The 21,303-nt window shown below is 37.6% G+C and overlaps 1 protein-coding gene across 1 annotated transcript in view; it reads right to left on the bottom strand.

Moving 5' to 3' along the window:
* Positions 1-5,636: 5,636 nt before the first annotated feature.
* Positions 5,637-21,303, bottom strand: part of GCC2 (GRIP and coiled-coil domain containing 2) — a 29,313-nt gene continuing 13,646 nt past the window's right edge. The window contains exons 12-23 of the mRNA XM_050331278.1: positions 20,906-21,010; positions 20,155-20,317; positions 19,516-19,616; positions 19,311-19,388; positions 18,503-18,640; positions 17,229-17,350; positions 15,549-15,725; positions 13,879-14,096; positions 12,370-12,564; positions 11,430-11,569; positions 10,352-10,553; positions 5,637-9,253 (exon numbers count right to left, since the gene is read on the bottom strand). Coding sequence (XP_050187235.1) covers positions 9,183-9,253; positions 10,352-10,553; positions 11,430-11,569; positions 12,370-12,564; positions 13,879-14,096; positions 15,549-15,725; positions 17,229-17,350; positions 18,503-18,640; positions 19,311-19,388; positions 19,516-19,616; positions 20,155-20,317; positions 20,906-21,010 — 1,710 coding nt within the window. The 3' untranslated portion in view covers positions 5,637-9,182. The remainder of the gene's footprint in view (positions 9,254-10,351; positions 10,554-11,429; positions 11,570-12,369; positions 12,565-13,878; positions 14,097-15,548; positions 15,726-17,228; positions 17,351-18,502; positions 18,641-19,310; positions 19,389-19,515; positions 19,617-20,154; positions 20,318-20,905; positions 21,011-21,303) is intronic.

Raw genomic sequence — 21,303 nt, 5'->3', positions numbered from 1 at the left:
GATAAAACTTGGGGTCCCGTCGCCCCCAGAGGCTTCCCAACAGCCCCGCGGGATCGGATCTCTCGCCTCCTCTGCCAGCCCAGCCGGAGGCGCGGCGGCGGCCAGCACGCCCCGCAGAGTTACGTGGAGTAGGTGCCTCCTGGGAGCGTCTGCTGCTGTTATTTTTTTTTTTTCCCCGGAACATAAAATTGCTGTCAAAACAATTCCAAATATTTTCACTGTTTCCTATGCGTGTTTGCGTAGTACAGGATTATTTGTAACGAGAGAGCTGTCGCCTCACCTTAGGGCACCAGATAGGCTTAGGTGAGAGTTCGCTAGAGCAAGACTACGTTTTGAATCAGTATTGTTTAAAAATGTAACGCTACCGAAACGCAAAGGCCAGCACGTTGTTTATGCTCAGCTACCCCGTGTTTAGAGAGTAAATGCAAGTAAGTTACCTTCAATACCAGCGCTGCCAAACCTGGGGCCAAACCTCCTGCTTTTCTTGGAGAGAAAAGATCTCACACCAAACCATACCAGTTTCAGGGATGTATGGACAAATGAACAATTGAGAGAAGCATAATAGAAAATGCAGGATTATTAAGGTGTCTGTATCACCACTTATTGCTGTCCTTAATATCAGAAGAAGGAAGTGGTGTGGTGGAATGAAAAATGCAAATATTTGCCTGCCAGGATTAAGGAAGTCTCTATATGGCTCCAAGAAGACGATAACTCAGGGAATATGTTAATCCAGTCAAAATCAGCATGGACAGGTATGAGTAAGCACACATCAGAAAGAATAATTCAAACTACGTGTACATAAAGTACATCTACTTTGGTATCCATTAGAACCAGGAAAAGAATGTAAATTTTCAGGACTTTAATGCAGAAAAGATATTTGATGGCTGGGCCATGAGCATGGTTCTAGAGATAACTACAACTGTAAAAACACAAAAATATCAGACTGTCTGGCGGACTTTTGTTTATTTATTTGTTATTTTGGCAGGGTTCAGTTTTGCTTGCCAACTTTAGGAATCAAACATAGCAAAACTTCAGCATCACAGAGAATGCAATTCTGCACAAAGAGGGAAATAAAGTACTCAGTTGGAAAGGGAAGGGATAGTATGCCAGAAGAGGGGGACGTGATCCCTCGTCTTTACTCAGCACTGGTGAAGCCACACCTGGAGGGCTGGGTCCACTTCTGAACTTCCCAGTACAAGAGATACATGGACACACTGGAAAGAATCCAACGAATGGCCACTAAGATGACTAAGGGACTGGAGCACCTCTCCTATGAGGAGACTGAAAGAGCTGGGACTGCTCAACCTAGAGAAGAGAAGGCTTAGAGGGATCTTATAAATTAATAAAAATACCTGAAAAGGGAGGGTAGGTACACAGAGGACAGAACAAGTTTCTTTTCAGTGGTGCCCAGTGACAGGATCAGAGGCAATGGGCACAAACTGAAACACAGGAGATTCTCTCTGAATATCAGGGAGAAAATTTTCACTGTGCGAGTGACTGAGCACTGGCACAGATGACTTGAGAAGGCTGTGGAGCTTCCATCCTTGAAGATATCTCATAGCTGTCTGGACATGGTCCTGGGAATCTGGTTGTAGGAGGCCCTGCTTGAGCAGGGAGGTTGGACAAGTGACCTCTAGAGGCACCTACAAAGCTCAACCAATCTGTAAATATATTAAAAAACAAATGCTCCCGCCCCCAAAAAAAAAACCCTCAACCCAAAAAAACCCAAAACAAAATAAAACCAAACCCAAACCACCCACTCATTTTAATGAGTCTGTCAACAGAGCTTCCTTATATCATCTAAATAAGTAAGTACTCATTCTGTGCCAGATGAAGGTAATACAACCCTTTTGTTTTTTCTAATCAGCTTTGGGCAGTCTGCCATTACTTGTAGGCACCTTCATGAATGTCTTTAATTAACCTCAGTTCTTCTGCAAGGATTTTGGGGCCTCTCCCATTGCAAGTCCTCCTGGGGAGCTGGACAAGACAGTAGTTCCTGGCTGCTGAGCCCAGCTAGAGGAGCAGCACCTCTGACTGAAACTGGGGGGGAGGTGGCTGGGCAGGCCTATGACTACCAGGGCAGCCAACTCCAAAACAGTAAATTCTGGAAATAATTAACAGGCCAGTGCCAGCCAACAAGTGCAGCCGTTACGGCACTTCCTTTGGAGAGCACATTAATAGATTTAAGTAAAGTAAGTAAATTGCACTATGTGCAGTTTTCCAGTGCTTTTACAGATGAAATCCCTAGAGCCCAGTCTGCTAGTAATACAATCTTGAAGTAAGCAAAGGCATTCTCATAGAGAGCTGGAGAGCATCCCCCAAACATATACTTATGCCAAACACTAAGTAGCAGCAGCTTTTGGAAACACTGTATGAAGAAAAGCCAGGAATTCAGTTTCACAGATTGCCTCCCCAGGCTCTGTGCGCTTTGCAGCAAGTTTGCACCTTGGGGTCTGATTTAAATTTTTGTTGTGTCTTTCTGTACAACAGAAATAACAATTCTTAGTTGTTATTAGTTGTCCATTACCTAGTATTACAGCATGCTGGCATTCTAATTATCTTGTAAAATTCAGTCCATAATACTTAGGCAAATAGTTTAATAGGATTCACAAACACACACCACAAACTCAAAAGATCACTCCTTCCATTCTAGTATAATGAAGGCTACGACCATTTTCTTCCTATGCAGTTAAAAAAAAATGGCAATGTGCCTCCTTATTTCTGCTTACAAACCCATCACAAAGTTTAACTTTATGCTGCTAATTTACTTGGCATCAGGTGGAGAAGTGCCATTACCCCCAGCAGCCAAATCAGGAAATAAAGACAGAGAAACTGAAATTAAATTCACAAAGGAAGCATGTGGCAAAGCAGGGAATTTGGACTCCATGTCTCCAGACCAGCATATTAATCACAAAATTAATCTATCTTTTTTTTCTCTCCCATCTCTCCCTGCTAGACTAGCATAAAATGCAGTTTTAAGTAGCCATATGCTTTTGATGTTTTGTTTCCAGAGCATTTTACATCTTCCATCACTGTTGAAATTCCAAATTTATTGTACTGCAGCTGGCAGTGACACTTAGGGACATGGTTTAGAGGTAGACTTGGCAATGCCAGGTTAACAGTTGGACTCAATGATCTTTGAGGTCTTCTCCAAAATAATTGATTCTGTGACTGCAAGTGACAGCAACCTGTGCCTCACTACCCTCACAGTTAAGAATTTTCTTCTAATATTCAGTCTAAGTCTGCCCTGACTCTGAGTGCCTATTAGCAGAGCAGTCCCATGATTCTTTATCTTAATACAATCAATGGAATTAAATTGTAAACGGGGTCAGTGTTCTTCATGTCACACCTCCGAAGATATGAAGTTAAAGCAACAGTGAATAATTTTTGGACACGGGGTGTCCAGCTAAATATTCATAGCAAAGCTATTAACAAATTCACAAGTAACAAATTATTTTTTATAAAAGCAGTCAGATTTCTGCTTCATGCATTTTAGACACACATAGTATATTTGGTGTCACCATTTCTTGAAAGAGGGAAGGAGACTGTGCAAGAACAGAGACGTTACTTTTATAGATCGATCTCAAGCCCCTGTAAAATTGATCATTGAAATTCCATATTTAGCAGCATAAATTTCTGCTTTGTGACAAGGTCAGTAATTGGACAGACACAGTAATGGCTAAAGAAAAAGCTGATGGCAGCACCACAAAACAGGTCCCTTAAGAAATAACTTAACGACTTTTGGCTATCGTGGTATAATTCTCATATTTTTCATGGAAGCGTGTAATTTTTCTCTTTTAAGCTTTTTGTCACTGCAATTCCTATCCTTCCCGGAATGTTATAAAAAGCATTGTTAGCTTTTCCGTGTTTTCTGAAAATCCCCCACCTGCAAGATACATTTGATATATCCACTATCCCCCACTGCTCTGCAAACAACTGGTTTAACCGGTTTCCAGGAGAAAGGCTGGTGGGGAATGTTAGGGCGGGGACAGAGAGCCGACACATCAACAACATGGTCTGTGTTAAGTGTTTATCACCACCCGATGCTTTTCTTTCCCCTGTTCCACAGGCTGTAGCCCTCTGCCTGTGGAGCGGAGGGACCATCCACTTGTTCCCCCACAAAGGCAGCTTCACCTGGATTGCCGCAGCTGCAGGTTTAAGTAAATGCTGCAACTACTTGTGAGAGGAGCTTTAGTGAGTCCGTATAAATATTTGGGTGCTAAAGCCAAACTGATAGGATTGGCGTTTTCCCTCGGCAAGAGTGACACTGAGCATCAGCATGTAACTCCACAAAGGGCAATAACAACAGTAAAGCAGTATTTAAGTAAAAGCTTTTTTCTGGAGCTCTGTAATGGTTTCTATGGTTTTTATATTTGAGATGCTCTGTGGTGCAAAGGACAAGATCCAGGACCTGATACTTACGTCCCCTCTGGAAACAATCTGACTGCTCTCAGAACAAGCTTTGATTTTCAAGCAATGAAACAATAAACCCTGCTTAAATCCTATACTCGTATGCAGCTGCTATCCACTATCTATGAATTTAAAACACTTTCAAGAGGACTGGGACTGTGCCCATGCCCAAAACAGCATACTGTTTTTTACACTGATTACACTCACCTTGGATTCTTAAGAAGTCTTGAAGCATTTAATTGACAGCAAAAAATAAACAATTTGCTAATACCAAGGTGTACTGAATTGTTGGAGCAATAACTGATGCTACTAACAAAATCTCTACTCTTTGTTTTACTATTCTCAGTTTTCATTATTCAATCCTGCCTTGATCCTCAGAATGAGCCTGAGGAACATAGAACAGTAAGAAATCTCTTGAATCTAAGACACACCTTCTCAACCTTACACAACCATATGACAAGTATTAATCAAATTCAGTTTAAAAAGCAGCAGATTATTATTTCCCTTCCCTACAGCATATATATTTACATGAAAGCTGTTAGAAGTTGACTGTATCAGGCTCCTTTTTGAATCACATCCATTTATTATGTTTTCTTTTCACAGCTTATGATCCCCTCCTGATTACGTATTTGTGTAATAGGCACAGACTAAGAAAAATGGTTGGTAAGAAGATAAACACACCAAACTCACTTAAATCAAGCAAACAAACCAACCACTTCCCTCTTCATCCACAGAAAATCTAATCTTTGCACTAGGACAACTATGCAGATAAAGAAAAATTATCACAGGGAATTAGGGAAGAGGTCATTCAAAGTTCACTGCTATTAGAAGGGGGTGTTGATTTATTAGGTGGCTAGTACTTAAAATAAACATACTAAGTGCAATCCTTTTAACACAGACATTATTAGCTTCTGCATCCCTCCTCTCCTTCATGTCAGATATTGTCAGATTGCTGGTAACAATCTAGTAACACATTTGAAGTAATTTAAATGAGCCTTTAAAAAAAAAAATTCTAACCCCGCCCCCATAACAAAACAATTTCTTTTCCATTCATCGAGATGACTCCATTGCTGTTATCATCTTCTAAAGTAAAAAGTGGGGATACTATACTAGATCCATAAAATATCTTTAATACATTGGTAATCATCCCCTTGTTTTCTACCTTGCAGCTGAATAACATTTTCTCAGGTAAGAACAGGCATTCAGGTAAACAGAAAGGCACTCTGTTGAGTAAAGATGAATTTTATTGAAGCGACAGCCACATGAAAAGGCCATCAAAAACATTATTTCCAACCAAAACACTTATCTATCCAGACTAGCAGCTCTGAAATTACTACAACAAATATATTTTAACCTCTTCATATATTTGGTTTCTCAGCTTATGGGTGGTGACTGCTATTCACAAGGCTCCTAAGGGAGATATTTTTATAGTACCAGTAATAATAGAAGTAGCAGGTAGTTGAGGAAGTATTGGTGTACTGGGTGAAGCCAAGGCATAAGTCAAATGAAGCACAGGTGGTTCAAAGCCACTTAGTACAAACTAAGGAGAGTTTTTAAGCATTCCTCCACAATTTCGTGATACATCATCTGCTATCAAAGCAAAGGGATGGAGGGAGATAGCCAAGGGAAAATGTAAATATAGAAAATTATCTAACCCTGTATTCTCACAGCTGTACTTTGGGCAGGGAGGGTCACAAAAGAAAAAAGCAACTCTATTTTCCCGTGTATAATTTCTAACATGGGTTCCCTCTGGCCATCCTGAACCCCAACTACAACTGGCCACATCTACACAACAGCCTGACAAGCTCTGGTCTTCCTTCAAGCTCTTTTAACTGGAGCACTTTTGCTTGCACAGATGAGTCTCCCTCCTGGCTAAAGGGAATATGAAAGGTATACAACCTGTTTCTAAGATAGCATTAGGAAGTTAAAAATTCAGCCACAGTGCACATGCAGGTCTGAGAATTCTGAATTACTCCCATTTTTGGTTTTTAATTAATAAATATACTCTGTATAGTGACAGCAGAATCCTTATTATTACTATTATTATGCCCTCCTTAGGTTTGGGCTGAAGGCGGGCTGATAGAAGATAAAAATTGGTCCTAAGCTTATAAACTCTTTGGGCAAGGGTGACATTTTCTAGGAAACATTCTAACAAACACGGCACTGTAAAGAAAACAAAAAGAACCAGAAAGCAAAGTTAGCACAGTGCTCTTCCAGAAAATGAGCACCACAGAATATCAAGAAGCAGCAGTACTACTTAAAACTTCAAACTGCTTTTTGAAAGCAAATCACAGCTACAATGCTGTAAATTACAAATGCAAATATATGACATATAAAAAGTTTTCTATGCAAAATAATCCTGCTTCCAGTTCACATTCTTCTATGCCATTTACTGCAAATGTCTATTAAACTCTGATGTATTTGCTTACCACAAAGGTAAGTCCTGTCAATCTTAGCAATAGAACACAGTTTAGTAACAGCTATTAAAATACTTTTACATTAATATCTCAATCTTCCATTTAAAACAAAAAAAAGGTAATGCAAGTTGTTCACTACATTCATAAGTACAGTACTCAAGTTTTACTAAAACCAGTGAGCATGCAACTCACACTTGAAAGAAGTCAATAAGCAACCAGTATTTAATACAGCCAGTGATATAAGTTACTCGCATACATTTATTCACAGCTTACAATGTTAAATAATTTACAGATCTGAAATATGTGCATTTTAAGAGGAACTTGTCACAGGTCTTCAGCAATAGCAGAGACTAAATCAGGTCAGCTGCAAATGGAGTGTGAACTAAGTAAGAAAAAGCTGTACTCTTCTACTCATGTGCTTCCATTGTTGAAATCACAGCAGGAGAACGACTTGCACTTCTTTTTATACATATTTCAAATCTCTCCCCTCACTGTGTTTTGGCATTCTTTTGAGTGACATTAATCAAACCCAGCTGTGAATAGAGTTAGAACTCAACATCTGAGATTTGGTGCAAATTGTGAATGCTAAAGATACGGTAAATCCTTCCAAAGGCTAATACAAGAAAGCCTAAGCGTAACCTCATGTTTGATACTTAGAGACATCCCTAACACTACCACTTATCATCAGTTCTGTGATCTGAAAGTCCACAGAGGATGTTTTCCCCGGTAGCACAAACCAGAAAGATTCCAGTTAAAACACATATTGGAGGGGAAGTAAAAAAAAAAAAAAAAAAAAATTAAAAAAAATTAAAAAAATTAAAAAAAAAATTAAACCAAAAGTAGACTACTGAACAGTTTATTCTCAACGCGTTGACTTTCTGCTGTTCATATGTCCAGATTAATCTCAGCCCCAAATAAGGCAATATTAAAGGAACAAGCATCATTTCCTCAAAGCCTCAACTAAGGTAGGAAAGGAAGAATGCTATTTAGTATTGGTATGTGTACCAGGAAATGATTCTCTGTAAAACAGCACAGAGAGCACGAAAATATGAGTGAAAAGTATGGAAAGACTCTGGTTGAGATGCAAACAGAATTTAAACACGTGTATGAATTTTAATAACTTACAAATAAATTAAGATGGTGAAAGGTAGTATGGACTGTAAAGGGGAGAAGAGAACTGAAAGTAAAAAAAGGTGCTGTGTTGATAAGAGAAGTAGAGATGGTAAAGATTTATTTTTCTCAGAAAAAACCATAACATTCTGTTGAGTAACCCAAAACAGAGATTATCTCATCTGTGCAAAAGATCTGTGTGAATAATGTGGACACACAGATAAGTGAGAGAAGGGTGTAATACCTTCAGTCATCAGACCATTCAAAAAAGGCATCTATTGATAAAAGCTCCATCCTGTTCTCTTAGAAGTTAATGCTAGAAATCTGACCTATGGATTCAGATTCTTTCTTTAGTGTCTTCAATATGACTAAGTCAGTATGGGTAGTCTTTTCATGTAAGTACAGACATCGCTATAGTAATGGACCATTTCTTCCCGGTCTTTTCCACAAACTTCCAAGTTCAGGTTAAAAAGCCATAGCTTAAGCCCTTTTTCCAAAAGCTTCAGCTGACTTAAGATCTCTGAGTCTTGGAGTATACCCTAAGACCTCCATAAATGTCATTAATCTCTACTGCAATACCATGCTCAGGTGAGCCAAGCACTGTATATCATAGAGATTTATGCACTTGCTACATTTTGTGAACCATCGCCTTGATATTTCAATCTAGCTTTTGCAAAAAAAAAAAAAAATTAACACAGACTAAAACTTTAGTTCAGAAAATGCCCTTTCTGTTTCTTAATTATCTTCCATTTTGTAACCATCACCAGTGAGGAAATAATTTTAAATTTCTGAAACATGCAGAGTGTAACACTAACCATATAGATTAGTTAGCTGACAACAATACGTGAAAGCAACTGTAAACCCTTTAAAATGCTTTAAATCTAAAGTCTAGTTATTCCAGTTCATATATTAGATCAAGTTTTTAAACTGATATCAAAAGAGCCATTACAGGTTTGTCAAATTCTGTTTCCAGGCAATTTGTAATTAATTTGTCATTTCTCATAGTTCTTATCATCAGCCTTAACATTTACAAGAAAAATGGTTCACTGTTGCCAGAGCATAATGTAGAACCATCTTTCAGGGCTACTGTGGGCTTCTTTCTTAGAAGAGCCTAGAAAACTGAAAGTAACACACAAAAATAAAAACCTGTAGTTCAACACTACAACACCAACAGATTTTCTACAGTAAGATTTCTCTTTTTTTGCAGTTGTGGAATGTGTTTAAAGATTCAGTGTTTCCACTGTTTTATCGAAGTCCTGACCAGCTGTGGAGGTACGAAGCCCACCCAGAGGGCCTTGAGGTACTCTCTTCCTCACCTGAAAGAGGAATAAAAACATTTCAGTTTATGTTAAACATTGCATTATTTGGTTACATGACCTTGCCCCATTTCGCCCCCCAGCCTTTATCCATTTTCAAATGCTGTCCTCAAACCTGTTGAGGATGGAACTCACTCTTGGGCTGCCACCAATAGGTTCATGGATTTTATCACCAAGTCCACTTTACTTTGGGTACTTCAGGATGTTTGAAAAAAACCATTTATAACCATTCTCCACAAAAATTCAATCAGTCTTCATTAGGGGGCCAGAACTTCAAAACATCTAATTTTTCCAAATGCACAGCCTATCATGGAATGTAGTACTTTAATGCTTCTCTTTTAAATGTGATTTTGTTCACAAGTTGCAAGTTTTTAAAGTAATATATGCACATGGTGCTTATTCTTTATGTTAATTTTTAAATAAAGTATAGGTCTGTTAATGATGTACATGAAGCTACAGTTACTGCTTTTGAGAAGTGACAAACAATACCTTAAAAATTGTTTTAAGGGAACAAATGCCCAGAGTATTTGAAGCAGAGCCAGAACATTATTATACACATAGCTCCTGCATTCATTTCTTGCAAATGCTTAACTCTTTTTATTTCCTTCCCTAGTTCCTTAATTTCTTGAACAAAAAGCGTATTTTCTTTAAGATATTTTTAAAGTTAATATATAGAAACTAATATTAGGTCTACAGTACTGCCTTGAGAGGACTGCTTTAGTTACCTGTTTGGAACATCTGCCAAGTCAGAATTTCAATTATATTAACCTCTATTTTGACAAAATTTTTTTAACTCTACTCAAAACATGAACACGTTAAATTTCTAGAACTTACTATAATCTTCCTAAAATGTCCATATTTCAGAAGAAATTATATTTTACCTTAATTTTATTTATATTTTAGGGTATTTGTTCTGTTTCCTGAACACTGAATAGTAACTTCCCAACAAAGCAAAATGGTTTTATGATTAGCTCGCTAGCATACTGTTGCTAAGTTTTGTTTTCCCTCAAAGGTCTACACAACAGAAAGCACAGAACTTCAGTTGCCTTTATATCCACTTCTCCTTTTTTTTTTGACAATATTTTGAACACCACGTACCTTGGGCAATTGCAACCAGCTTCCCCTTCTCTTCAGGGCTGAGCTGCAACATGGTGTCTATTACTGGGAGCAGCCGCTCTTTCTCACTTCCTGATTTTAGAAATATGAACTGCAATAGAACATTCTTCAAGTATTCTAAATTAGCCACAGACTTTTCTCTCTCTTGATTTCTCTCCAGTCTTCTTATTTCATTCTTAAGAAGCTGCAGATGAGGGAAAAAATATGCAATATTGTTTGCTTCATACAATGAGCAACTGAACAAAGGTCTTTTGAAGACCTAATAAATGAATTGCACATATTGCTTCAAAAAGAATGTGTGCATACAACATATTCAGAACAAAAATCCAGTGAAAATTGAATTTGTGATAATATTGTACAGAAATAACTTATTATTGATCAAAAATAACCTTTTTTGATAAAATCTGTGCAATAGTTAAAACAATTTCAGCAATAAAGAGTAGTAAGAGTGGAACAGTTAAATAAAGCAAGAGAACTGATGACATCATTCATTAGGAAACATTTCAGAAAAGAAAGCCAAGCATATTCAAGGAATATGCTAACTTCAGAAATGTCTTCAGAAAACTCAGGGAGGTGCAATCAAACCAAACCAAACTCGGACATTAGTACATATATCTTCTTTTAAAGTAAGACAGCTAAAACAGGTTACAGGAAGAGAAACCAGACAATGCTTCCCTTGGGGTTTACTGCTTTTGTCTAAGTGAAAACAGTAGAGACCCCTTTACTAAATGTTAAACTTACAAACTCTTGAGGTTTTTTTGTAGAAGGTTTTACTCCACACTCCTTTCCCCCTCCCCTTACCCCGCCTTCCCACCCAAGTATAAACTGTGGTGAAAAAAAAACCCAACCAAAACCAAAAATTGAAGTCAACTTTGGAAGCAGTTGTGCTTATTAGTTATGCTAATTAGGCCCATGCAATAAAAGCTCCTACAAAATTAAATTTTGATCACCAAAATTTTATAGGCTGGGGTTTTCTGACACATTTGGTGTTAAATATTTGGTCTAAGAAACAGACTGTGGAAATTAGAGCTGTCCTCACATCTCTTGCATGTCTGCTAACCTTTATTTGTTCCATTAGGATTGCATTGGTTGCTTCTGATTCACGAAGTAATTCATTCAAGTGATCAGCACTCTTTGCTGTTGTGTTTAGTTTCTGAATCAGTTCATCCTTGGTGAGTTCTGCTTGCCACTGAGATGGTTCTGCAATTAATTGGGAAAGAAAACTAAGAGAAGGAAAAAGCATTTGCATCTACCTCATACTAACTTAACATCAGGACTTCATTAATGTAGTTCCTTATAAACAGAATTCATGCAAAGTCAGACTGCAGACATTAACAGGCATCAGTGTTGCTGTTGCATGCTTATTTTCTGATCTATTTTTGTTTATATATTAGGAGGGGATTGGCAAAACAGTTCTAGAGTACATCAAGATATACGGTCTTAATTATCTCTTGTTTCCTACCCATAGATAGAGATTTTCAACAGTTTTCTACAAAGTGTTTTAAATCACGATTAGATGCTACCATGTATTTTTCTGGTTTTGGGGCTACTCTTAGAAGATTGTTCTTCATTATAGCTTTCATTTTCCTTGAAAGAAGCCTATGAATAAATTCCTGTTCTAATTAGCCTCACTGAGATGAACAGAACTTTTATCCTTTGATTAATCAGGTTAAATTAGCACTTAATTGTCCCTAGTATAGACTAATTCAGAATACAAAAAAGTTCTGCAACTATTCACTCGCTTGCTCATCCAGTCTTTTCCCTTTAGAAACTCAGAAATACGACATTTTTAAATTACTAAAACCTGTACCAATATTTTATTTTACGGCAAAAAGTTTAATCCTTATTTAAGAACAAAACTCCTACAGAAATTCAGGACAGTGTAAATTCAGTGGCACTCAAGCAGACTCGTGTCTTGCACCTAAAACCATGAAAACATGAGGGAAGAAACTTCTGCAACTTACGTAGGCAAGTGCTTCTAAAAGCCACGTTCTACCTACCAGGTTTTGCTTCTGATGAGTTCAGAAGTTGTTCCAAGGATTGTACATAGGTGCTGGCTGAAGACACAGACTCTGTGTCCGTTGTTTCCATACCTTCTCCCTCTTCCCTAGCTACAGTGTGCACATCGAGGACAGGAAGGTCAGTGTTTCTCCGTTCTCTCAAGTTCTTCGTTCCTGGATTTGAAACAGCTGGACCTGAAAGATATTTCCTGATGTTTGTCATCAGAATGAAATTGGGAGGGCTATTTCATAGATGTGACTGTCTCAGACTGAGAGCAGCACACGAACTAGCCTTCAGAATGCAGGTGAAGAAAAAAGACAAAGCCAGACACATAACATTTATAGTAGAAAAATACAGCCTTTCATCTCCAAATGGTCATTGCAATCAAAGCCTGTTCCTAAACCTAAAATATATTGGCAAATTTTTATTTCAGTGACTATGAAATCTTTGTGCAACTCTCCCTGAAGATGCATTGTAGCTATGATCAGAGTGACAGATATTTTTAAGGCATAACAGAATTAGCTTTTATTTCAACCAGTCCTATGGGAGGCATAAAGTCTTCTGTTTTAATACTGTGTGCATGACCCTCTGCTTCAGTAGTAGACTAACTTAAACTATTACTGCTGTTTGCAAATGTCCAACTACATCCTGGTTAGTAACTTTACAGACACAAAAATAACACTTGAGCTTGAAGACAGTAAAATGTTAAATTAGAAGAGGGATCAAATGGCAAGTATAGCAACAACAAACATTCCTGAAACAGCTTTCAATATACTTTTCTTTAGCTTCACCTCTCATACTCGAGGCAGATGTCCAGTATGGTCCAAAACCTGAGACAACCTAAGTAATTTCCCTTCATCTGTCTGACAATGCTGACACGGAATAGATAACAGTAATGCAGATTGGAAGGGACCTACATCTAGTCCAACTGCCTGACCACTTCAGGGCTGACCAAAAGTTATCAAGAGCATTGCCCAAATGGCTCAGACAAAGACAGGTTTGGGGCTGTTTTAGGGTTTGACCACTTTTTCAGTAAGGAGATACTTCTAACGTCGAGTCTGAATCTCCCCCGGGGCAGCTCTGAACCATTCCCACACATCCTATCACTGGGTACCAACGAGAAGAGCTCAGCGTTTCCCTCTTTGCTTCCCCTCCTCGGGAATCTCTAAGACAGTGATGAGGTTGCCCCTCCCTCCTTTTCTGCAGACTAGACAAATCCAGAGTTCTTAGCCACTCTTCACAGGACAGTCCTTCCACCTTTTTCAGCAGCTTTGTTGCCCTCCCATGGATGCATTCAAGGACCCTAAGATTCTGAAGGGACAGTAAGTAATAAAAAAGACACATTCCGTACTTGGTATCTGTGGACTGATATGGCATGCTGCAGAGTCTCCAGAAAAGGTTTCTGGTAATTTACAGAATCACACACTGTAAGCAGGTTTTAGATTCAGACTCAGGTGCACAGATTTGTAACTAACTCAAGAAACCCTGGTACTGTGCCTGGAAGTTACCTCTAGTACTTGGTTCACTCTTGAGTTGGAAGAGCTGAGCTTCTACTCTGGAGAGTTGCTGCTGAAGTGTCTCTACTGTTTTCCTGTGCTCCTCTTGCAGGTTCCTGACTTGATCTCTGAAATTGTTCCGGAGAGCTTCATTCTGGGCCGTCAGCTGACTCAACATTTGCGCATGTTCTGTTTTCATGACCATGTTCTCAGACTGTATTGTGCAGAGTCTGAAAACAGGATACACAGCAAAACACAGTAATTTTTAAATTTCAAAATCTTTAGAGTTTGGAGCAGCTTTCAATTTTCATGTGTATGATGATAGAATGACCATGCAACTTTTTTTCCATTTAAACTCCTCTTTTTACAGGGGAAATCTAAGATTGAAAAAGTTATGCTGATTACCAATCATTTGAATGCACTGTGCTATAGAAACCCTTGATTTCTATTTTAGAACATAAAATTGAGACATACTTGGGGAAAAAAAGAGTAAGGATTAGAGACATTGTGCTCTAAACCTTCTTAAATTCTAAAATTGCAACATGACTGGTTATAGTGTCATACAGGGCATGTCATTTACCTTCTACTCCACTTCTTATAACATTTATTTACCAAACACTTATGCAGGACTTCGAAAAACACAGGTTTCTAAGAAGCTAAGTTTAATTTTTTTAAGCTTCAACTTTCAGGACAGAAGAGGGCAGAAGAGTGTAACTGTTAGCAAGAAAAATGTCAGTAACTCACCAATTGTTGGGTTTTTTTGTTTGTTTGGAGGTACTCCAGAAGCACAACAAAATTGTCACAAGCAATTAAACAAGTGCATGTATGGAAAGACTAAGCACAGGACTTGCCCTTGTAAGCATAAAGACTTAAACAGAGCCAGTATGTTAAAGAGCAGTCTCTCCAGGTATAAAGGGAACCTACTGTAAAATCGGTTGTTCCAGAAAAATGCAGGACATAATTTGGTTGATTACAGTGAGCCATCACCTGGCTACCAGGAACAGATAAAACTGTACAAAGATGGTGACAAGAAGCCAACAGTTCCTAATACCAAGCCGTAATTTTTACTGAATATTTCCTGTGAACTTCTGATACCCTCTACAGACAAGGGAAAGACCCTTTGTGAGGAGCTCAAGTACGATGTAGTCACGTGATGTGATACAGATTAAACAGATTCCTTTCATTTTGAATGAAACAGAGAGTGTGGCAAGACTGTGGCAAGCATAGCCTTAAAATCCAGTACTTTAGTACTTTCTGCAAGAAAGGCAGTTGGTGAACACAGGACTGGATATTTTGTCAGTGAGACTGTTTGCTCTGCATATAACTACCTTATTTTTAAATAGGAAACATCCCTAAAATTAAGTTGAGCAGTACAACATAAATGTAGCGCTGAGCATTGGATTTCAAAATAGTAAGTGTGCTTAAGAAATGTTAAATTTTAAATCTAATGGTTAAGAGGTAGAAAGCTTGCAGAATTCTCAAATTCCCTTAACAGCTACTATTTAATTTTCATTATTGAAATGTCTGATGGCTCATGAAAAATAGCAAACAATCCTTTTGAAAATTCCTTTAACTTTCTCAATAATATGCCCTTTCTTTGAGAAGTTCAGTTATACACCACTACATGCACAGTTCTTAAAGTTCACACAAAATATCTGTGTCTATTCACCAGCAGAACATACTTTTCACGGAGTTCTGCTTCTTTTGCAACAGTCTCTTGCAGCATCTTATTGTGTCTTTCCAGCAGGGTGTCGTGTTCAGACTGCAGTGCCTGGAGTTCAGATGCATTCATCTGTGAGTTGTGCTGAGCGTCTTGCAGCTTAACTTTAAGTTGATCTATCACCATTTCCAACTGTTCTCTGCATGCAGAAAAAATACACGACATACATTTAAAAATAATTACAGAATAATTCAGAATCTATACAATATCCACAACATTTTGGACAGCTGATCCAAATTGCTTATTTATTAATTAAATCAATACAGCACCATGACCAAAATATCTTAGAATGTGACTACAGAAGAAGCAATTAGCAAAGTTCTGATCCTGTTTCAACATAGGCACAAATAGGTTTACCACATCCTATCTGAACTGCTGGGAATGCAACTATTGGGGTAGAAAGAGTGATTGGCATTACTTTCTACTTCTAGCTGGTTTGGAGGGACAAGACAGAAGGAGAATAATACGTGGGATTCAGCTGGGAGAAAAAGTTTCTTAGAAGTGGTAGAGGCTTTTTTTGGTTTGTTTAGGAAATGCACATCAGTTCAATGAGACCGAATACAGGGGACAAATGGTTGGAGCATACTTTAAGCAAAGTACTAGGAAGCAACATTAAATTTATAAAAACAGAGAAACTCAGCTGGTCAGAAATAAATCAAAACCAGATACACAAAGAATAAAGAGTCTTAAGTAACATACATTCTCCTTTTATGCTTTCTGTATTTATATAGACAGACATCTCCATTGTCTCATGAATTGTATATCTCATTAATCTTAGAGTTGATACTTATAAATAATTTCTTTGGAACCATTTGTCACCTGTTTATTACTTGACCAATTTGTTTCCAAGGTGACTCTCTCTCACAAAAAAAAATAAATTTTAGAACTTTTAAAAATTCTTCAAAAAGGAGAGACAGAGAAATGCAACTGTTGCAGTATACTTGCTTCAAAGACAGGAATGTTTTTAAAAACCCCAAACCAATTGTAAAACCAGTCCTCTAACAATGCTCAAGTCGCCCTCTGGTGGATTTTTGGCTACAGTTGTAGGTACTGTTTGAAGATGGTCAGAAATGAATTTTGACATCTCACACAGAAACACCCAGTCTGTTACTAAGGGCTTATACCAGTAACTTACAGAAATTGATCGACTTTTACATTTAATTGAGCCCCTTTCCAAAATGAATCTGAATTTACCTGTCTTACTACTATAATTAAAAGGATTTTCAGAGACCTTTTGGAAGTGTAACTTTTTCCTCCAAGTCTTTCCTCATGCAGTAGCTGATTCGACAACAGTACTTCATAAATCTGCTGGAACTGATGACTGAATTGGCAGGCAGAACTTTACCTACACTAAACCACTTATTCCTGAAAAAGTTCAAAGTGAACTCAGCTGAACTGTACCAGCTAGGCAGAACCACAGTTAGATTAAAAAAAGACAACCCAAACCAAACCAACCAACCAAACAAAAAAAATTCAAACCAAAGTAACTGGGGAAGCACACTGCCACCCTTCTTATATTTTCCGTATCGAAGCAAAGAGCCAGTTAGTGCAATTCCCTTGTTGGTCAGAAATTAGCAAAAGCAAGCTCAGTAACTTTGACTATCCCTATTTTTCTGTATGTATATGGAAATTTTAGTTTTACCTCTCTTGTTTGGCTCCTTCAGACTCTGTCCGAGAAGCAGATTTATTCTTTTGCTGTTTTAGAACATTATGAACACGGACTTTGTAGCTCTCAAATTCCGACGTAACAGATGCTTGTTCAGCCTATCACATAGAAAACAAACCCTTAACAAGTTATACTATTGAGTATTGCTCCCTTATTAGTCTGCACTTTCTTCTTTTAAATGGATAATTAAAACAGAGACTCCCATAACAGATCATATTTCTTTAGAATTTGGGTATCACAAAACATGAAACTTGAGACACTAATTTTCAACATACTAGTATTAAAGTAAAGAAAGAATACCTGAAAATTCAAAAACTGCATTCAACTGAGAGATTCAAAAGCAAAGGGTTCTGTCAACAGCTTTAAACGAAGGCAAAGGTGAAGGAAAAAAAAGGGGGGATAATTCTGTTTTCCTTTTGTATATATCTAGAAAAGCCACAAATGCACATTTTCTTTCTTGGATCTTAAGACAAGCTCTCAGGTTCAGTAGTCATCCCCAAGATAACTAAAATGCTCTCACCTTCCAAAAGGAGGATTTTGTAAAGTTCAGCTATTACTTACCTGCAGGTTGCATACCTATCATACAACAGAGACCACAGAGTAGTACAGTAATCTCCATAAAGGTAGTTTGAACATAGCAGTCCTACTATATTCTGAATCTGTCTCCAACGCAAACGCTACATTCTAGGAACATTTAATACAGTGCCATATGGACAAAAACCCCAATAAATAATAAAAACCCCTCAGCAATAGCGTAAGTTTTGCATGTAGTTCAGCTGCCAATTAAGAAGCTGCTCAGATTTCAGCATATTAAAGGGTGCTGGCAAATATATTTTTCACAGCTTTCTTTTTTTTCTTGAAGTGCTATCTGTGTTTGCTGGTTTTCTATGAAGCAAATTATATTCCTTTTTTTTTGTTCTCCCCTTTTCTTTAAAGACTTCTTTTCCTGAGTGTATACTTGCTGATCATTTTAAATAAACTCCAACTCCTCACCACCACTGCAAGGTTTTCCCTACTGGAAATATAATTGTGCAGTCCAGATGATCCAAAAGTGATGCATGACAACCAGGACACAGTCTGGCCTGTCCTTTATACCACCACCCAATTACCTTAAGCACTAGGATAATTCCCAATTCTTGACAGACAAAAAGGGAAGAGTAAGGTGTGCAAAGTACTTTTAGAGAAGCAGACAGCGAGTGCAGTAAACCTCCCTTCTAAAGTCTCTAAGATTACTTCTCCCACTAGAGTACCTGGGCTGCTCTGCACTCTTCTTGCAGGGTTGCAATTTTTTGCTGGCAAGCACTCATCATACGCTGGTGTTGCTCCGAAGACGTTCGCAGCTGTTCCTGAACTTTGTGCTTTTCTGATGTCAGAACAGCCACTTGAATCTGAAAAAGTCAGTTGAAAACTGAACTATAACAAAAGGTTTTCTTCTCCAAGAAGACATGCCACTGAGAACAGAAGATTCTACTACAGTAATTCCTACACAGAATTCATGAATAGAAAATTAAAATCCAATAAAAGTAGAATAAAAAATAGACATGGGTTACCATGTAATAATTTGAAATAAAATTATGTTGCTTAAAGAGACAATTCAAGACAAAATTATGATGGTGGTGTGGCAGCATTTAAGAAAGCCAGCCTCTTTCACTTCCCTGCTACTTTCATTACATTCAATTCCTGTTCTGCCCAACCAACAAAATTTATACAGAGAGACAACACTTAAGATTTTTGCTATGTTGTGTTATTTTGTTTTTAAATTGAGTAAGTTCCATTTTAAAGAATCATTTTAAAACATATCCCAGTTGCAAGCTTCAAACAGTCCTCTCCTTTGCTAGAAAGGAAAAGAGGAAAAAGACTGAAAATATGTTTAAAGAAAGCTACAGGGAAAATATCTGGTGAAAGCAATAAACAGACAAAACTAATTTAAGAAACAATAACTTAGTAGTAAAAACAACACCTTTTTGTTCTTCATTCTATATTCCATTTGCCCGTAAAAAGTACACATGTATTACTTAAATGAGAAACCTTACACTAAAAAAAAGTGAAGTTTCTTGCCTTATAGGCTTCCACTTGCTGTTGACTGGCTTCCAGTTCCCCTTTTAATGATTCCTGCAACATTAGATGATCATTTTCCTGCAAGATAAAATTACCTGGATATTAAAATCTACATGAAGCTCAGCAACTTAATTATTCAGCTACCAGCCTGTTTTTTAAAGTTAGTTTAAAAATGGAACACACAGTCATTAACATCTGGACTTACAGCTTGTTTTGAATCAGCCAGTTCTTTTTTGGTTTTTACCAGGAGTTGTTTTATCTTGGCATTTCTTTCCTCATCCTGTTGCATAGTTGACTGAAGGAATTCTAATGCAGAAAACAACAGTTTTATGCAAAGGAAACATCCCCTCCTGTATTTCCTTAAAAACACTGAAAAATATTTAAGCAAATTCTGACAGATTCCTTAAGAGTTGCAAACAAGTAGCTTACAGTAAGTTTAGTATCCTTTGTCTAAATTACCACAAAGATTGTCAAATAAATGAAATAGTTCTAAGACTTATACTTAAGGATAGGAAGAAATTAAATTTTAACCACATGCTAACTAGTAAAGTTTTATGAATGCGGTATATTAGGATGAAACCCATCACCAACATTCAGAACTTATGATTAACTTAATCAGGTAAGAAACAGTATATCAGGAAGGCAAATTGGCTTTTAACTACTGAATACTGGATGATAACCTAGTAAATTTTCCTTTAAGTCAAAATTACTTTTCCAGTGTAACTCTTTAATATTCCCTGCAAACCTTACTCTCACTCATTGACTTGAAAAGATGTTTCTGAATTGCATTTTTTACCATTACTAACTATACCATAGTGACTCTTGCTGTTTATAGTTTACTCACTTATTTCTTCCTGTAGAGTCTCTTGCTTCTGTTTCTGAATACTTGTTTCTTGCTCAAGATCTTCTATTTTGCTGTCTTTATCAGTAATCTTCTGATTAAGTTCTTTTACCAGCCTTTCATAATCAGCTATTTCCATATCCATCAGTGTACTCTTCTGAGCATCCTGCAAGTTACATACGATGAAGGTAGAGCTTACAATTTGCTTTGTCTGCTCAGGTTTTTTAAATATATAAAAAACTGTATTGCACATCTAACAAAAGTTTTTTCACTATCCATATCCACAAGCAACACCCATCCATCGGGTTTCCATATGCTCAGTAAATAATCTGTTTTCAGACAATAACCAGAAGCTTTGAAAAACCTGTTTCTATCTTTAAGTTTTATCAGTAGGTATTTTGTAGATATTAGTTTCTGTCAGTTTCAGTCCTTAAACAAGGGCAGTTTCTGAACAGTGCACTATACATGTACCCTAGACATCTAAATTCTCTTCCTACTTCTACCCATGACAGGCCACATAACCCAAGTTAAAACAAACAAACAAACAAAAATAAAAAATAAACCCAACAAAACCAAACCCAAAAGTACACATCAGCTCTCCAGTACAAAACCAGGGGCAGAAGCTCTCATGTTTTCCCTTTTACACACCTCAGGCTTTACAATCCTCAGAACAGAAAGGGAGGACATTCAACACAGCAAGACAGGCCAAAATCTTTGGTAGTCCACTAAGCACTAACAAAACCACTAGCCTTACCTTTCTGGCCAGCTCTAGTTCTAGCATAGTTTTCTGCAGAAGCTTCTTTTCCTTCTGAAGTTGCATCTGAAGCTCCTCCATTTCTCGGAGAGCACCACTATGTTCCTGAAATTTAAATACTTCTCAGTTATGCAAGTCCAATTTCAAAATAGATGTCAGCATCTGTTTATACTTATAGACACACATGCTTAGGTTGCACAAAGGTAATTCTTTCTTTTTTTCAGGAAATTACTAGGAACTGGAGAAAAACTCGAAAGATTATGAAGTGATTTTCACATTCTGTAACACCCCCCAGTCTATTCCAAGTGACAGCCTTGCAAAGTTCTTTCAGTGATCAGACCAGGTTTTCAAAAGAGACAGTCAAGTAACACGAAGAGAAAGCATGGAACTTGATCTAT

Source organism: Myiozetetes cayanensis, unplaced genomic scaffold (assembly GCF_022539395.1).
Source record: "Myiozetetes cayanensis isolate MyiCay16 unplaced genomic scaffold, myiCay2020 scf5-8, whole genome shotgun sequence".
In the NCBI taxonomy this organism is placed as follows: Eukaryota; Metazoa; Chordata; class Aves; order Passeriformes; family Tyrannidae; genus Myiozetetes; species Myiozetetes cayanensis.
The sequence above is the reverse complement of the archived record's forward strand: the minus strand, read 5'-3'. Positions and strand labels throughout refer to the sequence as shown.